The sequence below is a fragment of the Macaca mulatta genome, chromosome 7 (assembly GCF_049350105.2).
Source record: "Macaca mulatta isolate MMU2019108-1 chromosome 7, T2T-MMU8v2.0, whole genome shotgun sequence".
In the NCBI taxonomy this organism is placed as follows: Eukaryota; Metazoa; Chordata; class Mammalia; order Primates; family Cercopithecidae; genus Macaca; species Macaca mulatta.
In genome coordinates this window covers 178627115-178650535 of record NC_133412.1, presented here as the reverse complement: position 1 = coordinate 178650535, position 23421 = coordinate 178627115, and the positions used below count along the sequence as shown (strand labels likewise).

At 62.6% G+C, this 23421-nt stretch overlaps 1 protein-coding gene across 34 annotated transcripts in view; it reads left to right on the top strand.

Moving 5' to 3' along the window:
* BRF1 (BRF1 RNA polymerase III transcription initiation factor subunit) overlaps nt 1-11944 on the top strand; it is a 103530-nt gene extending 91586 nt beyond the window's left edge. For 22 of the 34 annotated variants that reach the window (XM_028851951.2, XM_077942129.1, XM_077942125.1 and 19 more), the window contains 7 exons: nt 82-143; nt 983-1064; nt 1162-1217; nt 2856-3112; nt 9065-9116; nt 9946-10117; nt 10629-11944. In XM_028851951.2, coding sequence (XP_028707784.2) covers nt 82-143; nt 983-1064; nt 1162-1217; nt 2856-3112; nt 9065-9116; nt 9946-10117; nt 10629-10666 — 719 coding nt within the window. In that variant the 3' untranslated portion in view covers nt 10667-11944. Of the gene's footprint in view, nt 1-81; nt 144-916; nt 1065-1161; nt 1315-2855; nt 3113-9064; nt 9117-9945; nt 10118-10628 lie in introns of all 34 variants that reach the window. The other 12 variants (XM_077942123.1, XM_077942116.1, XM_077942118.1 and 9 more) reach the window with 5 other exon arrangements.
* The last annotated feature ends 11477 nt before the right edge of the window (nt 11945-23421 follow it).

Here is a 23421-nt window from a genome sequence, read left to right as displayed (position 1 = left end):
TCCTGAGCCAGCCCAGGTGGTGGCCGTGCTCCCGTCATCAGAGCTGGTGCTGAGTGATGCTGATGCTGCGCTTCCCTCCAGAAGATGCTTCGGGAGACGGCGAGCTGGACCTCAGTGGCATTGACGACCTGGAGATTGACAGGGTGAGTGGCAGCACCCCTTCCCAGGAGGGGCCAGGCTTGGGAGGGCGCTGCAGCCCAAGGATCCCTGAGTGGCCAGGCAGGGTTGTCCATCTCCCCTGCCCAGTGCCCACCCTGCTGGGTGAAGTGGGCTCCTGGCCTTCTAGCCACTGTTCCCGGGACCCACCCCCAGACTCTCCTGTCCAGTGTTGGCTCCAGGGTGGCCTGTCGGGAGACCCCCAGCTTTACACCTGGCCCTTGTGGCCCTCTGGGCATGTAGCCTGTGGCAAGCACAGATCGCACAAGTGGCACCAGGGTCAACCCATCGAGGGGGTCTCCAGACACAAGAGGGTACCCACTGACTCCACATGCACTGTGTGCCCCCAAACCCCAGGGGTTCCAGCCATTGGGACCAGCTCTTTGCAGTTTATCTCAACATACTTGCCCTCTGTCAGGCAGGAAGTCTTCTTCCCTGATTTCATGGCCACGTGGTGCCTCAGACCCCTCCAGCCTGGCCCATCTGTTCCTGAGTGGGTGGCTCTCACCTTCACCTGGTCCCTTTGTGGGGACCTGTAGCCTGCCCTCTGGCTGGCCAAGGTCCTGGTGTCGGCGGGGCCTGCAAGCTGCCCTAGAGGGTCTCACAAGTGTGGCCTGCTTGGTTGGCCTTGGGACAGGCAGAGGTGCAGCAGGTCCCCAACTCACCCCGAGCGGGAAGACATCAGCCCAGGCTCCGCACTAAATAGAGGCTGGCCCTGGTTCCCCTTCCTCTCACGGAGGAAATACTTCCCGCTGGTCAGCACGACCTTAGCACTCCCTGGTGCGCGAAGGCTAAAAGCCAGCCCCACTTCCCTGTGCTCGCCCAGTACATCCTGAATGAGTCGGAAGCCCGCGTGAAGGCCGAGCTGTGGATGAGGGAGAACGCCGAGTACCTGCGGGAACAGAGGGGTAAGCGCCACCCGCCCGCACTCACACGCAGGATGCGCAGCCCGCAGGCCTGGGGCGTGGACCCTCAGTGACACCGGCCCCTTTTCTGAACTTTTAGAAAAAGAAGCAAGAATAGCCAAAGAGAAGGAGCTTGGCATCTACAAGGAGCACAAGGTGGACGCCTGTAACGCCGGGCCTGGCCTTCTCGGGGGTGTCCAGGTTACGGGGGGGGCAAATATCTCTGGAATGTCCCTTCCCCGTGTGACCCAGGGTAGGCAGCTGGAGGCCATGTGCTCTGGACCCCAGACCCATGTCCCTAACCCCCAGGTCCTGCCCCGTGCTGGCCACAGGCGCCCAGCCGTCAGCTTCACCTTGGAGGGCGTGTGCTCAGCCTTGGAGTGACCCTCTGGACACGGCACCAGGGCAGACTGTGTTGGGCCTCGGGGCTGGATGCTGGGGTTCCTGCCTGTGTAACCGGCGTTTGCTCTTCTAATGACCTGGGAGGTCCGACTCTAATGCCTCCCTGCCTTGTGGTCGTCGTGGTGACCTGGCTCAGCTGGCTCACTCCAGGGGGGACCGTGCCTTCAGTCTCATGGTGCAGTCAGCAGTGCTTGAGCCTCTGAGTGACTGAGCAGGAGAAAACACAGGAAGCCGGTTCCCTGCCGGCGAGACTGGGGTCCCTTGGACCAAGCTGTAGGTGTCTGGGAGGGTGGATGTGGGGCCTACCCACTCAGGAGGACCCGGGAAGCGTGTGGTCAGGGAGTTAGGAACCTAGGCACTCCGCCCCACCCAACAGCACGTCCCAGGCCTTGCTGGGCCACATGGGAAGGTTGTCATGCAGGGAGGGCAGCAGGGGTGGTGCACAGGCTGATGGCCCTGAAGTGGTCTGTGGCTCCAGCTCCTAGAATGAGATCCAGGGTCTTCGGGCAGCTGGGGCCTTTGACCTGGGCCACAGTGCTGGGATGGATTGTCTGTCTTTGGCCTGGGCCACAGTGCTGGGATGGATTGTCTGTCTTTGACTTGGGCCGCAGTGCTGGGATGGATTGTCTGTGGCCTGGGCCGCGGTGCTGGGACAGATTATCTGTCTTTTTTTTTTTTTTTTTTTTTTTTTGAGACGGAATCTCGCTCTGTCGCCCAGGCTGGAGTGCAGTGGCGCGATCTCGGCTCACTGCAAGCTCCGCCTCCCGGGTTTACGCCATTCTCCTGCCTCAGCCTCCTGAGTAGCTGGGGCTACAGGCACCTGCTACCACACCCGGCTAATTTTTTTGTATTTTTTTTTTAGTAGAGATGGGGTTTCACTGTGTTAGCCAGGATGGTCTTGATCTCCTGACCTTGTGATCCGCCCGCCTTAGCCTCCCAAAGTGCTGGGATTTCAGGCGTGAGCCACCGTGCCCGGCCATTGTCTGTCTTTGGCCTGGGCTGCGGTGCTGGGACGGATTGTCTGTCTTCACTGAGTAGCCTCTCTGCTGTGGCCCTCACAGTGCAGCAGCTCGTCACCCTGCCGTGCGCCTGTGGCCCTGCCTGTGTGAGACCCAGGGGCAGCTCGTCTCCCTGCCACGTGCATGTGGCACATTTGCTGCTGTTGCTGTCTGGAGGCCCTGCCAGCACCCATGCCAGCCCACGTGCCCCACTCACCTGGGAGGGCAGGATTTGATGTGGGCAGGCCCACAGAGCGCCAGGCTGGCCCACGTTCTGGGAGGAGGAGGCAGGAGCAGCCCTCTGAGGGCCTGCACTCCTGGCCTCACATGGAGCCCTGGTGGTCGAGTGCAGCAGGCGTGACTCACGGGAGGCATTCTTGCATGTTTCCTCAAGCCCAAGAAGTCTTGCAAGCGACGGGAGCCAATTCAGGCCAGTACCGCCAGGGAGGCCATCGAGAAGATGCTGGAGCAGAAGAAGATCTCCAGCAAGATCAACTACAGCGTGCTCCGGGGCCTCAGCAGCGCCGGCGGGAGCAGCCCGCACAGGGAGGATGCGCAGCCCGAGCATAGCACCAGTGCCAGGAAGCTGTCACGAAGGAGAACGCCGGCCAGCAGAAGTGGGGCTGACCCTGTGACCAGTGTGGGGAAAAGGTACCATCCTGTCCTGCGTGGCTGGGTTAGGGCAGGAGCCCAGGGCAGGCAGAGGCCCATGGCTTCGGGTCCTGGAGCTGCCAGGGGCCAGCCGAGGCCACAGAAGTGCCTGGAGTGGCATTTGCCTTGCATGCTGGGGACCGGTGGGCCGTCTCCGGTGCATTGATGGTGTCTTGGCTCACCTTGGTCTGGCCCGCTGTGACCCGATGAGCGGTGCAGGCTGTCAGAGGGGTCCTGCAGCCTAGGCTCTGTTTTGTCCCAAGGAGGGGATGGGACACTCAGTGGGGTCGGCCCCTTCTCCAGCCTGGGTTCAGGAAGACGAGCCCCCAGCCCTGCCGCCCTGTGCCTGCTCTGCGTACCCAGGCTGCGTTGCTGTCTCTGCCGAGGTGGTGGGTGAGAGCAGCGCACCGCTGGGGAAGGAGGATGTGGGTGGAGAATGTGGCTGAGGGGGCCGGGCGCAGTGGCTCAAGCCTGTAATCCCAGCACTTTGGGAGGCCGAGACGGGCGGATCACGAGGTCAGGAGATCGAGACCATCCTGGTTAACCCGGTGAAACCCCGTCTCTACTAAAAAATACAAAAAAAAAAAACTAGCCGGGCAAGGTGGTGGGCGCCTGTAGTCCCAGCTACTCGGGAGGCTGAGGCAGGAGAATGGCGTAAACCCCGGAGGCGGAGCTTGCAGTGAGCTGAGATCCGGCCACTGTACTCCAGCCTGGGCGACAGAGCGAGACTCCATCTCAAAAAAAAAAAAAAAAAAAAAGAATGTGGCTGAGGGACTGTCAAAGGCGGGATGTGCTGGCTTCAGCGCACAGGGTCACGAGGCTCTGCCGCTCCATGCAGGGCCTCCTTGGAGTGGCTCAGCCTCCGTGCACGGCTTGCCTCTGGGTGGCGGCTGCAGGGTCTCCTGACGAGGCCACAAGCAGCTGGGCTTACCTACTGCGTCTTTGGGGCCCGCGGCTAGTCCATGTGACCTCCTGGTGGTGGAGATGGGATCGGCGGCTTAGCTTCTGGGTCCATCCTATAGTGGTTCCGACCTTCACTCCACCCCACCGAGTCTCTGGGCTGGGAGCGTCTGCTGGTCCTACTGCTCCTTGGGATCTCTTGCGCTGTCTCCAGCTGCTTCCCCTGTGGGGCAGTGCTGACCCTCGGCAGCCCCGTCAGGGCCTCCTCTTGTTTGCTGTGGTTTCTCCTTGGCCTTTTGAGCTGCTTGGCCGGCCACTCCACCCTGTGAGAGTTGGCTGTGCTATGGGCCTGCCCCGCAGTGCCCAGGTGCTGCTCTGTGAGGGAGCCTGACCTCCTTGCAGGCTGGTGCTTCTCAGCCGGCATCTCAGCCCCTCAGGAGGGCCGCATGAGCTGTCTCCTCCACATCAGCCATGCAGTGGCTCTCCTAGCATTCCTAGCACAGCTCCTGGCATGCGTAGGAGGTCAGTGGGGCAGAGGTGAAGTCAGGGCAGGTCCATGGCTTGGTTCCCCTGTGCCCAAGCACTCTCAGGTCGGATCTGAGGCCTGAGTCTCAGTGTCTGCTGCCTGCCCAGCCAGTCTCTGTCAGCACTAGCGGGGATGGGGGTCCTGTCCCAGTTGGGTGATTCTGGTGCCTGGTTAGAGTTCACAGCCCCCTCTGTCACATCTGACCAGCTGGCCCAGACAAGGCCTCGGTGTGCATGTGTGTCTCTGTGTGTGTGTATGTGTGTCTGTGTCTGTATACACATAGTACATGCAGTACGTGTATGCCTGTGTCTGTGTGCATGCGGTGTGTGTGTGCATGCAGTTTGTGCCTGTGTGTGTAGTGTGTGCGTGTGTGTGCCTGTGCGGTGTATGTGTGCATGTGCGTGTATGTCTGTGCATGCAGTGTGTGCATGTGTGCCTGTGTCTGTGTATGCAGTGTGTGTGTGTGCATATGTGCTTGTGTATGAAGTGTGTGTGCACCTGTGCCTGTGTCTGCAGTGTGTGTGCGCATGTGTGCCTGTGTGTATGCAGTGTGTGTGCATGTGTGTGCCTGTGCCTGTGTATGCAGTGTGTGTGCATGTGCATGTGTGCCTGTGTCTGTGTGCATGCAGTGTGTGTGTGCCTGTGTCTGTGTGCATGCAGTGTGTGTGTGCGTGTGTGTGCCTTTGCATGCATGCAGTGCGTGTGTGCCTGTGTCTGTGCATGCAGTGTGTGTGCATGTGTATGCTTATGTCTGTGCATGCAGTGTGTGTGTGGCTGTGTGCATGCAATGTGTGCATGTGCCTGTGTGCCTGTGTGCATGCAGTGTGTGCGTGTGTGTGCGCCTGCAGTGTGTGTGTGCATGTGCTTGTGTGCATGCAGTGTGTGCGCGTGTATGCCTGTGTCTGTGTGCCTGCAGTGCAGTGTGTGTGTGCATGTGTCTGTGTGCCTGTGTCTGTATGCCTGCAGTGTGTTTGTGCGTGTGTGCATGCAGTGTGTGGGTGCTTGTGTCTGTGTGCATGCAGTGTGTGCATGTGCATGTGTGCCTGTGTCTGTATGCATGCAGTGCGTGTGTGCCTGTGTCTGTGTGCATGCAGTGTGTGCGCATGTGCATGTGTGTCTGTGTCTGCATGCAGTGTGTGTGCGCCTGTGTGCATGCAGTGTGTGCATGTGCGTGTGTGCCTGTGTCTATGCATGCTGTGTGTGCGCATGTCCGTGCATGCAGTGCATATGCACACAGTACGTGTGTGTTGGTGCACTCAGTACGTGTGTGTGTGCATGTGTACTTGTGTCTGCACACAGTGCATCTGCATGCCCGTGTGTGTGCACAGTGTGTGCCTGTATCTGTGACTGCACACAGTATGTGGGCATGTATGTCTGTGTAAGTTTTTGTGTGCAAGTGCAGATGTGCATGCCTATGTGTCTCTGTGCATGCAGTGTGTGTGCATGCAACACGTGTACCTGTATGTCTACACAGTGTGTGTGCATGTCTGTTTCTGTGTACACATGTGCACGCATGTGTATACACAGTGCGTGTGTCTCTCTGTGTGCATGGGGCGTGTGTGTGTCTTAAATCTCTCGAGTGTGTGCAGTGTGTGCGCGTGAGTCTGTGTGTACACAGTGTATGTGCACATAAATCTGCGTGTTCATGCACTGCTTTCTGCATTCAAAACCCATCAACCTTCCCCCGCAAATGGCCATGATCCGATTCGTTAATATTTAGTGTTCTAAGACGGAAGCATGAAGACCTCAGGGCTTGGGATACCTCGGCCCTCCGCACCCCCACCCCCACTCAGGCCTGGGCAGCTCAGGCAGTTCCAGCAGGGCAGGGGAGAGGGGGGTCTACCTGGGGACAGAAGGGCACGTCCCGGTTGCCCTTGCAGCCCATGGGGGCAGGTTTTCACCCACGCTCGGGTGAGGAAAAAGGGACTTGGACTGCTTGGAAAGAGGCTGAGGCCCCAACCTGAGGAAGGGAGGTGGGGACAGACCACCAAGGAGGGGCTCAGCTGAGGAGGCACTGCCTCAGCCCAGCGACCACAGCGTCCCTCAGCAGCAGCCGTGCTGCCTTGGGTGGCCCAGGCATGACAGCCCCTCCTTGGTGTGGGGGAACCAGCCTGAGCTGCACCCCCATTCTCTTAGGCTGCTGGTGGCTGCCCAGCCCGTCTCCCTCTGGCCACCTGCCCCTAGTCCCGTGTCGTGACGCGTGCTTCCCCTGATGACAGACACCTGCAGAACCCAAGCTGGGCCATGCAGGGGTGTGGGCAGCTGAGCCACGTGGGGGTGTGGGCAGCCACTCCCTCCAAGCTTGTGTCCTCCTCGCTCTGCGGTCACTCAGGCTCGTGTGACCCTCGGGGTCTTCCTCTAGCCCAGGCAGATCAGTCTGCCATCATGCCTGAACATCCCCCTCTGGGGACAGGCAGAGGGGCCAACGTGGACCGTGGGCCCCAGCCCCCATATCTAGAAGGGGGGAAAAGGTGGGGCCCACCAGATGAGCTCCCCTCCTGTCTGCTTACAGGCCCCAGGGTCCACCAAGCTGGGCTGGGACCGGGCTTCAGCCAGTGGGGTCAACACGTGCTGGCGTGGCTGTGAGAGGGAGCAGCCTGAGCCCAGCAGTGGGTTTGTGTGATCGATGGGTACAGAGCCTCCACATCCTCAGGCCCCTGGCTGGGGACCCCCTTACAGGCCAAGGCCGTGGCCGAGGTGATGGCAGGTGGGAGCTTGTTCTCCAGGTGCTCTCAGACCCTCCCATGTGGACTGGCTGCCTCAGATTCACACAGGATACTGCAAGGAAGGGGAAGCCCCTGAGGCAGGCCCCCAGCTAGCCCGCAGACCCCGGGAGCGCTTACGGTTCTGCACCCTTGAACACCACGCACCCTCTCTCCAGCCGGGCTCTGCAGGAGTAGGGAGCTTTTTGGCCCCCTAGGGTGAGGCCTGGCACAGCTGCTTCCTGGTTCTGGAAAAGCTGGATTTGTCTGTCAGAACCTTGGGTCAGTGCAGCAGGACCTTGTGACTTGAATCTCAGCATGTCCTCAGTGCCAGGTGGGGGAGGAAGGGCATGTCCCTGCAGGAAGTTCACCCTCGTAACAGCGCCGTTCTCCCTGTGGCCCCATAGTCCTGCCCGCCAGCATTTGCTCCCCTCTGGCTAAGGCACAGTCTGCTGAAGTCGAAGAAACTACCTCTTCCAGAGGTTGCAGCGGGCCGAGATCACGCTGCTGCACTCTAACCTGGTCACAGAGCAAGATTCCGTCTCAGGAAAAAAAGAAAAAAAGAAACTGCCTCTCCTTGAGCTGGGGGAGGCTCAGGGCCCTCCTCGATGGGGGCCTGGTGGCCTGACTTTCCGGAGCATGAATCTCCTGGGGCCTTAGTCCCACCCGCCAAGATCAGGCCTCTGACCCAGCCGCCGGGCCTGCCTGCTGGAGTGCCAGCCACTTTTGGAGAGACCACAGTGGGGTGTCTCATCGCAGTCAGCCTGCTGGGAAGCTCCGCCGCAGGGCCAGCTGCCATCCCCAGAGGCCCCCGCTCCACTGCACAGTGGGCCTAGGGATGGGGGTGGGGACGGCGAAGCAGCGCCTGCCAGGCTCCAGGAACCAGGCTGGAGGCCTGGCCTGAGGATATAGCCCCACCAGAAGCTCTGGGAGCTCAGGGTCCCACTTCCTCCAGACTACGGAGAGGGCCGCATGGGGAGCCTGGGGCCTCAGCCTGGCTCACACCTGCTGTCAGCTTCACCCCGAGCAGAGCTCCATGTCTGGGTGTTCTGCTAATGTCCACCTGTCGTGGGGTTCCTTCCCAGTGTCCCGAGAGTTCATCTGACACGTCACAGGCAGGGCCCTGCCTCAGGCCCCCTACCGCTCCCCACACAGCTGTGCCCTGGAGGGAAGGGCTCTGCCCCTGCTGCGTCCTTCCCCACAGGCCCTGAGCCCTCTCATTGCCCGCCTGACAGCCCTGTGTGTCTATGCTGGGGCTTGCGGGGAATGCCTGCGTCTTCTCTTGTGGGGTCCCCTGTCTCCCTGGGGGGACCAGCAGTCTCCAAGAAGACTTGGCATGTGGAAGGCACCTTTGGCCTTTGTGTGTGGCGGGCCAGCGAGCAGGCCCTGTGCAGGGTGTTGTCAGGTGAAGCAGGGATTGCCCTGGGCCTGACGGGGATTGGGGAAGCAGTCTGGGGTCTTCGGGTCTAACAGTGTCCCTTCCCCTCCCTCCCCTCCGCCCTGAGTGAAGTAGGGCAGCAGGCAGCTGCTTGAGGGCTCAGGCGCTGTTGGAAGAGGAGTGGGCCGGGGAGCGGGGCATCTGCCGCTTCTGTGTTTCTGCGTCAAGTGGTGCACCCTGTTGAGAATGTGAACGGGTAAGAGCTCTGTGTTGAGGTGAGGTGAGCACTGATGGAGCTCACAGAGGCTGGACACAGAACCAGACTTCCAGAGGGACCGAGAAACCATCAGTTAACGCTGGGGAAGTGAAGACAGGCAAAAGGGAACAAGTGGGCAGGCGTTCTGGGAGCCTGGGCTGAGGCCACCATGCTGTGCTTCCTTTTGCAGGTTGAGGCCTCTGGTGTCTACGCAGCCAGCAAAGAAGGCGGCCACAGGAGAGGTGCGTTGTCCCAGGCAGCCAGGGCAGGGGGACCTTGGGAGGCAGCCCACCCATTTCTTCCTGGGCCCAGATGCTTGGTCTGTGAGCACAGGGAGAGCAGGCCTGACAGAGGCACCTGCCCCTTTGCTCCACACTGGCCTGGCGTGGCCAGAGAATCGAGGCCCGAGGGCGGGGCTCCTGGTTGCTGGAGCAGGAGCGGGCAGGAAGTGGGGACCGTTGTGTGCCTCCTGCTCAGCGCTCGGGCCAAGGGTGAGCAGCCTTGCTGTGGGCCTGGTGCTTGCAGGGAACCTGTATGTAGGAAGCAGGCACTGCCAGGTCACAGGGCCCAGCCCTTCAGGGCTCAGGGGTCTTTTATCTGGACTGTCATTTTTTGGTGACTGGTCTGGCCCAGGAAACCAGGGAGCAGCAGGGAGGGTCCCAGTGCAGCTGAAGGTGCTGGCGGGTTGCGGCCCCAGCAGCCTCTGTCTATGTTCTGGGGGCCAGGCCAGGCCAAGCCCCCCGGGGGCAGAGGCCACAGTGTCCTCGGCCGAGGCCTACGGTCTGGAAAGGCGTTCTGCGTGCTCCCCGAGCGCTGGGGTGGGGCCCAGTAGGGTATAGGAGCAGGGGCTGGCAGAGGCCTGAGGGTGGCATCTTGATGCTGACACAGCTCACGGTGCAGCCACCAGGAGGCCAGAAGGAGCCAGTGGGCCTGGGAGCCCTGGCCAACCCTGCGACCCGCTGGAGGGGCAGGAGTGGCTGAGCATCCTGGGCCCGCCCTAGGGGGTCTGAGGGGTCTGTTGCGAGGAAGTGCTCCCAGCTCTGTGTGTATCCAAGCCCTACTTCATTCCAGGCTTTGCTCCCAAGCTCTCCCGCCCTCAGAGCTGAGCCTGCCAGGCCCCAGGCGGTCCTGGTGGAGAGCGGGCCTGTGTCGTACCATGCTGATGAGGAGGCTGACGAGGAGGAACCTGACGAGGAGGACGGAGAGCCCTGCGTCAGTGCCCTGCAGATGATGGGCGGCAATGGTGGGTGGGGCCCGACAGCTGGGAGGGCTTCAGGGGAATTAAAGGCATCAGCTACTACCCCTCATGATCCCTGAACTTGGGCCTGTTGGCTTCAAGTTGAATTTCTGTTTCTCCCTGGAAAGAAATTTGAACTAAGACATTTTGTAAATTGGTCATGTCGATTGTGAGGTTGGAGCCAGCCAGGGTCAGAGAGGCTAGGGACAGTGAGGTACCCACCATGAGGGCCGCCCAGCCAGCAGCATGAGGTTCCCGGGTCTGCCCACTACCGTGGACCTGCACGCCCAGGGAGGGAGGCTGAGGGAGCCCATGCTGCTCTCAGGTGCCCTCAACAAGGAGCGAGGCCCTGCTCTGGGTGCATGCCAGTCCCAGGAGGTGGAGAGGAGCCCAAGATGGCTCCTGGCAGGGCACGGGGACCACAGCCAGTGGGGCTGGGGCCGGAGTCTCCTGGAGGGGTACCAGGAACAGGGTGAGGGGGAGGGGCTCTGGGCTTCATGACTGTGCTCTTCTGCAGACTACGGCTGTGACGGCGATGAAGACGATGGCTACTGAAGTGTGGCCTCCAGGCAGGTGGCATCCTGGCGGGGGGCCTCACGGGTCTCCTCAGCATCAGACGGGCTTACAGGACCGCAGCAGGCAGGCCCCAGCACCAAGACTCCTGGTGACAGGTGGCACCTGCTCCACAGCCCCGTCCCCTGTGGAACTTGCCATTGGGATTGTGTTTCTATCCAGCAAGGGAAACCGGACCAAGCGTCTGCTTGTGTGTGATCAGATGTGGGCCTGGTGTGCACAGGGCTAGGTCCCGCTGCCTGCCATCGACTCACCCAAGGACCCTCCAAGGCCGGCAGTGTAGTGTTGCTACTGGAAGGAAACAGGCTTAGGGCAGCCCCACTGCTGGTCCACGTGTGGGAGGGCTGAGTGTGCTGGCCCTGTGACTCAGGACCAGCTCTGGAGTCTCCAGCCACCCTCCGCACCATCCCTCCTGAGCGGTGCTCGGCACCGGTGGCCTCTGCCAGAGAGAAAGCTGGAGCCCTGCAGTTGTTTGGCGCAGCCGTGGGAGCTGAGGGTCTGGCACCTGAGAGGCAGCAGCTCTCCCGCGACCACGCTGTCTGAAGGTCCTCTGGCTCCAGCTGTGGCCCTGCATCCAGATACCTGCCTCCTCCAAGGCAGGCACCGCCACCCCTGCCTCCTCCAGACCCCTCCCACTGCCTGCACCGCCTGGAGCAGCATGGGGTTCAGACTTCTGCTTCAGGGACACTTGGGTTGTGTCCCCAGGAGCCCTGCGGCTGCCCGCAGATGAACTGAGTGCCCGACAGCTGAGACCGGCGCCCACCCGCCCTGAGCATAACTAGGCAGTGCGGGCGTGGCCTGCATAGTGTCCTGGTGTTGGGAGTGCCCCGTGGACAGAGCCAGAGGGCAGTGGTGCTCCCTGTCAGAGCTGGATCAGGTCCCCCATCCAGGCGGGAGGGCAGAGGGAGGCCCGAGAGCCTCCCCAGGGCCTGGCCTCTTCATGGAAAGGTCCCAGTACCACCCATAGGGGGTCTCAGCTCTGGCATGGCTGCCCTGGATGTGGCCAAGGAGGGGGCTTCACCCTGTGTCCCTAGGAGAGGGTGGCCTGGAGGCAGAGCTGTGCCACACTGACCCCCGGAGGCTGCATCCTCCCCATGGAATGGGCTGTTGTCCTGCCCCCACTTGGCCCACAGCAGGCCAGACCCCCCATACCCCCGCCCAGAGCTCAGCAGCCAGCCTGGGTCCTGCCAGGGCTTCTCGAAGGCTCGGGGGAAGAATAGATTTAGTAAAGCAGAAAGATCTGTGGTTACTTAACAGAAATCGCCTGAGGCTTGTTTGATTCCGTGTTGCGATCTGTGGCAGCGCCATGGCAGGTGCATCAGGGGCCACGTAGCGCCATGGCAGGTGCATCAGGGGCCACGTAGTGCCATGGCAGGTGCATCAGGGGCCACATAGCGCCAGCTGGAGCCAGCCCTTTGTGACCCGACCCGTGTCTCAGGTCAAGAACTGGGGCTGCTGGCTGCACGGCCTGGCCGTGGATTATTAGCCCCCGCGACCCAGAGGCTGCCCTGAGTGAGGGGTGTGGGGTCTTTAGGTCCCCCTGACTATTGCAGCAGCTGTGAGTGAGTGTGCATCAGCCTGGGCTGGACGTGGGCTGGGCATGAGTGTGCCACAGGGGACCGGGTGGACAAGCCCCTGCTTGGGCCCCCGCGCAGTGTGGGCACCGGAGGTGAGTGCTGTGAAGAGAGTGAAGCAGCAGGACCAGTCCACAAGGGCTTCACTGAGGCTGAGGTGACAGGAAGCAGCACCTGGGCCAGGGTGGGCGGGCCTGGGGGCCATAGCCGGCACCCAAAGCCCCCCAGGGAGGTGCAGGTGGGCTGTGGGGCCACAGGGCAGGGGACTTGGAGAGGGTGCTCTTAGAGGAACCCTGAGGACCAGCTGGAGGGGCTCCCGGCCTGGCAGGTGGCCACTGGGGCCGGGCCAGAGATGACAGCCAGGTGGCATGGAGGGGGGTTTTGTTGGAGGTCGAAGAGGGTGGATTTGGGGGGTGAAATGGGTGATACCTGCCACCAGATCTTATTTGAGGAGGAGACCAGATGTGTGGCTGAGGGGCACAGGCGAGGCAGGCAGTGCCCTGTGTGCAGGGATCCAGCCCTCGGCCTGGGTGCTGGGGTGCAGGGCTGGGGGCAGTGTCTGGCTCTCGTGGTGCTCTTTGCCAGGCTGTGGGGCCCCAGGCGCAGGTGGGCTGCAGCTCTGCAGGAGGGAAGGAACCTCATCCGGGGAGACCTGCTTTGGGGGCAGTTGGGTGTTGGAGGGAGGTTTTCAGGACAGACAGCTCTGGCTGGGCATTTCCACTCGGGAGGCCAGGAAAGAAGGTTTCCACGCTGCGTGTGCAGGAGCAACTGGGCACACAGGTGGTTTAGGATATTGGCTGAAGGGCCTGCCTGAGGCTGGAGGGAGGGGAGGGCCGGGGGAAGGGGAGGCCCAGGAGACAGTGGCTGTCCACCCTTTGCGGGGGTCGGGTGGGGCTCGGGGGCTGGGGCGTAGGAGGGAGAGGATGGCTGGGGTGTGGGGCTGAGGGGCATAGGCGGGGCCAGACGGTGACCAGTGTGCCCGAGTCAAGCCCCACAGCAGCTGGTGGGACATCTCTGGGCTGGTGGAGGAAAGACTTCCCAGAGAGGGTGCGGTGTGGAGCAGAGCGTCCGGGTCCTGGAACCGTGGGGACCTGTGCCACACAGACACTTGGGTGGCCAAGGTGCTGAGGCGCTGTGGCCCAGGAGTAGACAGCCATGGTGGCCGGGCGCCTTTGGGTGCTGGCCTGAACCCTGGGTTTGGGCTTTCCCTGCCATGAGTTTAGAGCTCAAGGGGTGCATTCAGGTCTGTATCCCTCGGTCCCGTAAGTGGCTTGGGGCCCACATCTCCCAACCCAGAGGCTGACAGGCCTGAAGCAGTGCTTGGCCAGCTGTGACCCTGCAGCTGCACGGGGCCTGCCAGCATGCCCAGCAGCAGCTCGGGCACCTTCTGCCTGGGCCCTTCCCAGTGCCAGGACCAGACCATGCTGCAGCCTCAGGGAAGGGGGAGCTCAGCCTTTCAACTCCACCTCAATGTTCTTAGCCCAGCTTGCTAGCTGTTCCCTTGAATGCTGCCTTCTGGGCTGGGCCTGCCAGGCACGCACACCCCAGCCTTGAGCAGCCCCCGCCGCCGCCTGCTGCCTGCTCAGAGCAGGACCATCTGAGGCTGTTACGAGCTGGCTTAGGGACCTGGTGTTTGGTGGCCACCACCACCCCATGGATACCAGGTTCCAGTCCTGACGGGACTGGAGAACAGCCAGTTGGGGGCTCAGTGGTCCAGGGCTTTGTGAGAGCATGTGTCCACCTTTGGGGGTGCCTGGGAGAAGTGGTTTGCACAGCTTCATAGAGTGAGGGGGTGGGGCCTCTGGGGCTCAGGGCTGGGTCAGGCCCAAGGCTCCGCCACAGCCAGCCTTGAGCTCCCTTGTCTTGGTCCCAATGTTCTGTGCCTGAACGGTTCCTCCTTTGCAGCCCATGGAGCTGGGGGTGGGGAGAGTCCCCTGGAGGGATCCCCTTAAGCCACAGAGTTGGTGGGTGGGGCACAAGATCTGACCTTTCCCCTCCTCTGGGCTCCTTGCCAAGTCCTTAGGGATGTCTGCCCTGTGACCTCACTCCCTGACCCAGAGAACAAGCTGGGCCATGCCCCACACCCCGTACCCCAAGTGCAGCGGGGCTGCCATGCCCACACCCCATACCCCAACTACAGAGGGGCTGCCATGCCTGCCCACAATCCCTGTATCCCAACTGCAGAGGGGCTGCCATGCCCACACCCCATACCCCAACTACAGAGGGGCTGCCATGCCCACACCCCGTACCCCAACTGCAGCGGGGCTGCCATGCCCACACCCTGTATCCCAACTACAGAGGGGCTGCCATGCCTGCCCACACCCCGTACCCCAACTGCAGAGGGGCAGCCATGCCCACACCCCATACCCCAACTACAGAGGGGCTGCCATGCCCATACTCCATACCCCAACTGCAGCGGGGCTGCCATGCCTGCCCACAATCCCCATACCCCAACTACAGAGGGGCTGCCATGCCCACACCCCGTACCCCAACTACAGAGGGGCTGCCATGCCCCACACCCCATACCCCAACTGCAGAGGGGCTGCCATGCCCACACCCCGTACCCCAACTGCAGAGGGGCTGCCATGCCCACACCCCGTACCCCAACTACAGAGGGGCTGCCATGCCCACACCCCGTACCCCAACTGCAGAGGGGCTGCCATGCCCACACCCCGTACCCCAACTGCAGAGGGGCTGCCATGCCCACACCCTGTATCCCAACTACAGAGGGGCTGCCATGCCTGCCCACACCCCGTACCCCAACTGCAGAGGGGCTGCCATGCCCTACACCCCGTACCCCAACTGCGGAGGAGCTGTCATGCCTGCCCACATGCTCACTGGCTTTTATTCTGCCCCATACTCATTTGGCCCCGCCATATGGGTGTGGACCACACTGTCCAGGGGAGGGACAGGCTGGGCATCTGCACCCCTGACTTTGGCTTCCTCAAGTCCCTGCAGGGGCACTGGTTGTCTCCAGGCCTTCCTGAGCGCAGGTGCTTGGCAGGAGACTCCAAGTGCCAGAGGGAGTAGATCCCGTGTCCAACACAGCTGACAACGGATGACCCGTCAGCCTCTGTCTGGCGCTGAGGAGTGAGTATGGCCAGCATCCCTCCACAGCTGGCTGCTTCACGTTGGGTGGCGCCTGGAGCCTTCCCCTGTGGCGTGGAGTGAGGTCGGGACCACCGGCTGATGGGCAGGTCGGCAGCTTCAGAGTCAGGCCCCGGGCGGCCCAGCCCGGCTGCTGCTCCCAGTGTGGCCAGACACTCTCCCCTCCCCACTGGCCTGAGCTGCCTGCCTGGGCTGAGTGTTCAAGGCAGGCTGGCATCGGCCCAGAGCTGCCAAAAGCAGGGGCAGGGCCTCAAGGACAGAAGGGTGAGTAGGGGCTGCAGAAGGCAGTGGCCCCAGCCCTGGCAGTGTGTCCTTGTGGAGACTGGCTGGATGTTTAACTTGAGGCCCGGTCCCTCCAGCTGCTGTCCTGGGCGGCTTCTCTCCCTTCTGGTGCCTTGGGGAGGGGTGCCCCTGCAGGCTCAGGGCTGCAAAGCTGGAGCATTGCTGGGTGGGAGGGGGCACCTGCATGGCCTCTCTCCCCGCCCCTGGCCTCCCACCACATGTCTGAGGCTCTGCAAGGGTAGAGGGCAGCAGTGGGCCCCGCAGGAGAGGGCCACAGGGCCAAGGAACCCCAAGGACCCTGGATGGGCAGAGCTGGGCCCTGGAGAGCCTCTGCTGGCACTGGAGAGGCAGAGCCCTGGAGGTTCTCCCGTGGCCTGGGGCTGTCCCCACATGTGGCAAGATCTATTTCAGGCTGGGAGTGTGACTGGCAGCCAGCCGCCGTGGTCTGTCTGCCAGGGATACCCCAACTTCCCCAGCCTCCCACAGTCCCCAGGCCTCCTCGTGTGCCCGCACTGTGCTTGGCGTGCACCAGCCAGGGGCCGGCCCTCTGGGAATGCAGCATGTCTGTGTGTGAGTGCGTGCATCCATGAGCACATGCATATGCCCGGGCAGCCTTGGAGCATCCTGGACCCCTGTCCTAGCGTGGAGTTTGGTGGTGTGTGCTGGGAACTTTGTTGGACCAAGGGCCGGGACCCAAGACCAACCAGGCCCCTGTTCACCGCTCCCACCCCAGCTCAGCACATACCGCTCAGGGCCAGGGGGCAGGAAGCACGGGTGTCCAGCCCAATTTCAGGTGGGGCATAGTGGGCAGGTTCTGCCCATTCATGCAGCCACAGAGCTTTCCTGGGCAGTTTTCTGCCCTCCACCAAGTCCAAGTCACCTTTGCCCACATGCCAGAAGTGACGGCAGGGCAGGGGCTGAGGGCCACACGGGCTGCTGGCTGCTGGCTGCTGGGCTAGGGTCAGCCAGCCAGAGAGAGGATGGAGCCGGCAGCCTCAGGGGCACACACGTGCAGGCGTGTGACCATCCACAGAGAAATGCATAATGCTTTTACGTACGTATGCCTGTGCACACATCACATGTGAGTGCCCTTGCACATGGTGGTGGGATGGGTGCGAGCAGACGTGCATGCAGACGAATGTACATACGTGTACACGCGTACTGGGTGTGCATGAATAGCGGGCATGTAGGAGGATGTGGTGTGTGCATGGAAGGGCAGACAACTGGCCCCAGTCCACACTACATGGTAGCTGAGCCCTCAGACGCTTGTGGGCCTGTGGATGATCTTTTAAATTTTTAAATATTTTTATTGAGCTTGACTCATGCTATGTTGCCCAGGTTGGCCTTCAATCCCTGGGCTCCAGCAATCCTCCCGCCTCGGCCCCCGGAGTAGCTGGGACAGCAGGTGTGAGCCACCGTGCCCGACTGGGGATGCTCTTGGTAGTTTCTCCTCGAAGGGGCACCGTGACAGGGCCCAGGAGTCACCAGGCCTGGCCTTGCGGCCACTCTCCACAGATGCGGTGGGGAGGGATGGTCTGGGTGCTTGTGTCTGGTGACTCTGGCACCTGATGGTCACCCAGCCCACACCAGTGCTGTGTGACCTGGCACCTGTTCCATCCCTCGGCCACAGAGTGGGGAGTGAGGAAGCAACAGGCTGGGTGAGCACTCCAGCATGACCCCCCACTGCCCAGGCCCCTGGAATAGGGGACAGCAGACAGGCCCAGACTCCCCCAACCCCCAGGTGCCCTCTGCTGCCCATGTCTGCCCCTCCGCCAAGCAGGCCCCTGGTCAGTCCAGCCAGAGTAGGTCAGAATGGGCCTGGGCTGGGCATTGCTGGGGCAGCGAGGGACACCTGCAAGGCCTCCCACTGAGTGTCTGAGGCTCTTCGAGGGCAGATGCCAGGCAGCCCCTGAGGATGCCCCCACCCCTCCCTCTGCCGCCTATTCCCCATCCCCCACCCCTCCCTTCACCTCCACCCCATCCCCTCCCTCCGCCTCCCAACCCCTCTTTCCACCTTCTGTCCCCCAGTGTCCTTGAAGGCACTGACAGTAGCCCTCTTCTAGGCCCTTCTGCTGCTCTCTGGTCCTGTTCCAGGTGGGGTGGGGGCTGCTACATGAGGAGCTGCTGGGCCTGGGGCCAGAAATGGGGGGCTCTTTTGTCATTGTCTGGAGTCTGAGTCTGCCACCTGCTCCCCTGGTTTGAGGGAGTTGGGGGAGTGTGGAGCACGCCCTTCCCAGCCCCCACAGCTGGGTGAGGGTGGGTGGGGGCCGCCCAGCCGTTCTCCCACGGAGCTTTCAGATAGTAACCAGACACAGCAGGCTGACATAGACCCACTGACGGACGGGCACCCGGGATCCAGGCTCCTGCGGGACCGGCCTGCCCGGTGTGTCCGGGACACTCGGCTGGCCCGCCCCCTGGCGGCCACGGGTGGCACCATCTGGAAGTGGACATTTACGTCCTTGGGGCACCTGGCCTTTTCCCGGGGAATGAAGCCCACCTCGCACCCCATCCGGTGAATCTGGAGGCCACGAAGATGCCTTGATGTTATTTACCGTTGTATGAGGTCTTTGCTGAATCCTGGGGCCCTGCCTGGCTGGTGCTCCCCAATCCCACACAGCAAGGCCTTCTTGCCTTCCTCCTCAGTCCTTCCCTTTCCGGGTCTAAGGACCCCCTGGCCAAGACAGTGGAGACGGGCTCGGAGGAAAAGGAACTCTGAGCCCTGGGAGCTTCAGGAGATTATCCGCCCCTGCAGCATCCCAGTCCCAGTCCCAGTCCTGGCCCCAGAGACCTCAGTGGGGCTCTGGACACACCCCAGGCCTGAACATCCCGGCCTCCTCTGCCTGGGGTCTAAGACCTCCACCACCAAGCTGAAGAAACAGCCGAAGGCCTCAGAGTCCAGAGCTCTGCCAGACCCACCTGCCACCTTTGACTCTAGAAAGCCCCCCAATCCTGCCTTCCCCTGCAGGACTGGCCCCCAATTTCTGCATCTCCAGGGGCACCCCAGGACCATCTGGGGAGGCAGGGCATGCACGTGCCCTCAGGCAGCCCCACTTCGAGTCCCCTGTCCTGCGTGAGGACAGATGGCCCTTCTCAGGCCTTGAGTGCCAGGACCCTCTGCCCTCTCCAGCCTAGGTGCGCCTGCCCCAGAGCCAACACCCTCCAGGGTCCCCTGGCTGTCAGCCCCCACAGGGCTCAGCCACCCTGCAGATGCACCCTGGTCTCTTGGGAGGCACCAAGTGGGGGTGGTTGCCTTTGTCTCCAGCCTGTGGGGAGTCCGGGCCCAGTACTCCGCATCCTTCCAAGCTCTGATGCCGTGTTGAGCCCGCTGCCTGCACGGTTCAGACTGGCGGCTTCCCGGGCCATCAGTAACTGTCTCTGCCGCCTGTGCTACGTGCCTGAAGGGCTGGCAGGTCCCTGGGGAGGCCAGGACCTGGGCCAGGCTGGTAAGAGGTGGCGCCGGGGGCAGGACCCAAAGCTGCAGTCAGTGCCTGAGGCCAGCCCAGGCCCTTCAAAGGGGCCGTGGGCGGTGGCAAAGGGGAGGTTCTGTGTGGTTTTCCTGCCCGGAGAGGAACCTGGCTCAGGAAGCCATTGTCCCTACACAATGAGCACGGCTGGGACTGTGAGGTCAGGGGCGCTAGGCTGGGGGACCCAACCCTGACCTCAACCCCGACACTGTTCCATCCCTGATACAGTGATGCGCAGTGCCCCCTGGGGCTGCCACCCCAGCTGACCCTGGCCAGGGAGGAGCCACAGCTGGGGTCAGGGCACTCCTGAGCAGTCCGGGGGGCCTAGACTGGGGAAGTGCCAGAGCTCAGGCTCGCTGACAGGCAGGGAGGGAGCGTCACACATGCCCACTTCACAGCAAAGCTGGGACCAGAGGCCAGCCCTGCTGTCTCTGACAACGGAGGCCTAGGAGGCCCTAGCTGGACTGAGATTGGGATGGGAGGCCGGGCAGAAGGCCCAGTCACTCCTGCCCAAGGGAGGCAGTGCCCACTGTGCCAGACGATGTGGGGACCCTCCTTTCCTTTGCAGCCAGGGGCCTTTGCACCAGCCCGACTGAGTCATTGCTGCCTCCCTGTGGACAATAACATTGTCTGCCAGGTGCCCGCCTTGGTGGAGCCTGGGAAAATGACCCCAGCCTGACCTGGCAGCCAGCACACCTCAGGGGGTGGCCTCCATGACTCTGCTCCAGCCTGGACCACCTGTAGAGCTGAGTTGGCTGCCGTGCGGGTCTTGGGCGGGTGTGCAGGGCGGGAGTGCAGGTGCCGCAGAACCTGGCAGGTGGAGGTGGCACTGTGGGCTGAGGTTGAGCTAGGGTCAGCACCTGCACGCCACAGCCTCGCCTGCCTGGGGCCGCAGGAACACACGTGCTTGGAGACACGTACTCAGCATGGAGACGATGTTCAAGCTTCCGTGTCTGTGCTCTGTCCCCGGGGGCCTGGAGGATGGGGAGTGGGCCGCCGTCCCCGCTGTCCCCGCACAGCCCACCCTGCAGGCCTCACCCCCTCTGAGTTGCCCCCCCACAAACCTCTGCCCAGGGCATTCCCTCCAGCTGCACATGGGGTTCTGGAAAATGCGTGTTTCTCATTCATTCGTTCATGGATTCACTCAGCAAACTCGGAGAAAGCCAAGCGCGTGTGCAGAGTCGGCGAGGATGAAGCAGGAACTGGGGAGTGCTGCCCTCAGGCCGGCGCCCTTGTCATTGTGGGGGAGAAGCACTTCGAGCTACACCCCCCACCCCACAAGATCCACAGGCACAAGTTTGTGTAGGGAAATCAGGGCGTGAGGCGCAGCAGCCGGCCTGCAGAGGAGAAGTGGACTTGCCAGCCGCTGGAGGGTGGGCTGTGGGGCTGTGAGCAGAGCGCATGCTTGGTTCCATTTCGGAGCACTCTGGGGAGGGGATGGAGAAGGACCCAGAGGCTGGGGGTGCCCCTGGGTGGGCCCAGGAGGCAGGTGGAGGAGGAGATGAGGCTGGTTCCCTGGTGAAGGTCTCAGCAGGGATTTGTCATTAGGGAAGGGGGACAGCGGGAAGGAGTGGGTTCAGGTGGGGTGAAATTCAGGGGCCTGTGATGTGTGGAGGGGCTGGGGTTGGAAGAGCCTGGGATGATGGGCGCCTGGGAGGTGAAAATCGGGGCTCAGCAGCCTGCTGGTGGCCTTGGAGGGCCCTGGGCACGCCCTTGGGCTGGTGTGTCCCAGCCTGGCTCCCGGGGAGGTTGCCATTCAGAGACGATATTTCCCAGTCCACCAAGGGGAGGGGTGTGGTGGCCACACGGCCACTGGGTGACAGGTGCATCAGTACACACCCATGCACAGGACACTCACAGGCTCTGCAAGCTGGGGGAGGCCCCTCGGGCCCTGGCCGTCAGGAGGCGCTGCGGGACAGCTGGGTGGGCTGTGCAGGATGGGAGCCTGAGGGGCCCTTAGTGCCTGTGTCGATGCAGCCCTCTTGCACGTGTTGGACATGTGTGACAGTGTCATGAGGAGGGTACGAGCCCCGCCAATGGGAGGGGAGGCCTCCAGGGAGGAAAGGAGCTCCTTTGTCACTTAAATGGGGTGGCCACCTGGATTTAGGATCAGGGCACTGCATAGGGGAGCTTTCTCGGAGCCTTCTCTGCTCCCCAGCGCAACTTCCATTCTCATCCTGACCCGTGGAGTGTCTCCAGGCGAGCTGGGCGAGGGTCACAATAGGGTGGGGTTAGACAGTGAGTTCTGCCTTGGGGACACACCTAGCTCAAAGGCAAGGTCCATGGGGTGGAGGCAGGAGAGGCAGCCTCAATAAGGAGGGGCTGAGAGGGTCCTCGGCCTCAATGAGGAGGGGCTGAGAGGGTCCTCGGGAGCCCATAAACCTTCCCAGAGGAGGGGCTGGCCAGGCTGAAATGGGCCACAGAAGGTCCCAGGTGTACGGAGAGGCAGGTCGGCCTTCCAACCTAGGACCCAGGCAACAGAGGGTGTGTGATGGCAGGGCTGGTGGCTCTAGGGAGAGCAGGGCAGAGGTGGGCAGAGCCCCACGGCCAGGGACAGCAAGGGCCTCTGAGAGTTGGGGGACTGGAGTCCCCTGAGACTGGGGTGTCATGCTCTTTACAGTGGAGGACCCCCAGCCGGTGTGGGTGGGAGCAGGTGTGGGGCCACTGAGGAGGAGGTGTGTGCTGGGTGGTGGCAGTCCTGCAGCCCAGGCCAGATGGCGGGGTGAGGCGGGGGTAGGGTCCTCTGCTGAGAGCCGGGAGCGGGACATTCAGGTACTGGGCTCTGGATGAGTCACTGCTCACCAGGCTGCCCGGCGCCAAGGGGGGGCCTGGCCGCAGGAAGCAGCAAGGGCTGATCAAGGGCAGGAATGGAAGCCACTGGACCTCCCACTTCCTGTGGCCCGAGTGCTGGGGCTGGACACCGGTGTCCACGGCCTAGGCTGGATGGCTCAGAAAACAGAAGGCACGTGCGCCATGAGCTGCATGGCTGAGCACTGGGGGCATGCAGGATCGGTCCCAGTGGGTGCAGGGAGACCCAGGAAGCTCCGGTTCATGCAGGAAAGAGGCCCCAGAGGGCTGTGGATCAGGGTGGAGGGGAGACGGTGGTCCCAGCAGGGCCACAGCCAGGGCCAGGCCAGTGAGGTGGAGGAGGATATGGCAGGCAGGTATCCACTTAACCAGGCTTCAGAGAGGGTTCAGGGGTACCCAGGAGATGGGGGTGCTCACGCACATGGTAGGGCATGCTGGGGCTGGCTCCTTGGATGGCGGGGCCCTGGCTGGGCATCGATGCTCAGAGCCCTGAGCGAGGAGACAGCCTGTAGCACCCCAGCACGTCTGGCATGCTGTGGCCACCACCCCAGCCCACCAGCAGGGGCCCAGGGTGATGATGCTCACCAGCACCACTGCCAAGGTGGTCCTGTAGGACCTGCATAGGGGAGCTTCCCTGGAGCTCTGGTCACAGCCCTAGCACCCTCTCCCTGTACCCCCATCTGACCTGACTCCTGGGGACCCCAGCAAATAAGCAGTCACCACTATCCCCCGCCCTGCTATGGCTTGCCACCGCCTCCAGGGTGCCACTCCAGAGCCTTGCTCCTTCCCCTGGTCCAGCATGGCCTCAGCCCCTGCTGTCCCCACCTGTGCCCCTGGGACTCCTTGCCCTCCCCTGACTGGGGTCTATGCCCCGCTGCCCCTGCCTGCCAAGCCTTTCCTCTGTCACCTCCTCCCTTGGCAAACTCAACCCAAGCACCACCTCCAAGAAGCCTTCCTTGCCACCCTCACCCCCATGTCGGACAGTCCTGCAGATTCGGGGCGGGGAGGAATGTGGCCTCTCTCTCCCAATGGCCCTGCCCTGAGGCCCAGCTGGGGAGGATATTCCTCGGAGCAGACCCTCCCCCCAAGCTGTGTCCCCTTGCAGTATACACAGGCGTGAGGCCCAGGCTGCCCCTGGGGACAGCAAGTGACTGGACCCTGCAGAAAGCCAGGAGATGCTGCAGCCACGTGGCCAGCCCTCCCCGGCTGTCATTCTGTCCAAAACAATGCGAAGGAAACAAGGAAACGCAGCCAAGCCCTGAGGCTCTCCAGTGTCATGACGTCTGGTGCATTTTGGGGAAATATCAAATATCACACCCTCTTAAAAGCGCGGCTTCCTTGGCGTGCACAGGGCCAGGCTCTCAGGCAGCCGGGTGGAGTCTGGCCCCCACACCCCCCACACCCACCACCCCCCGCCCCCGCCTGCCCAGGGCTTGGGCCGGACCCCCAGAGCCCAGGCCGGGGTCAGGTGCAGGGGCGGGGTCAGATCACAGAGGGCCCA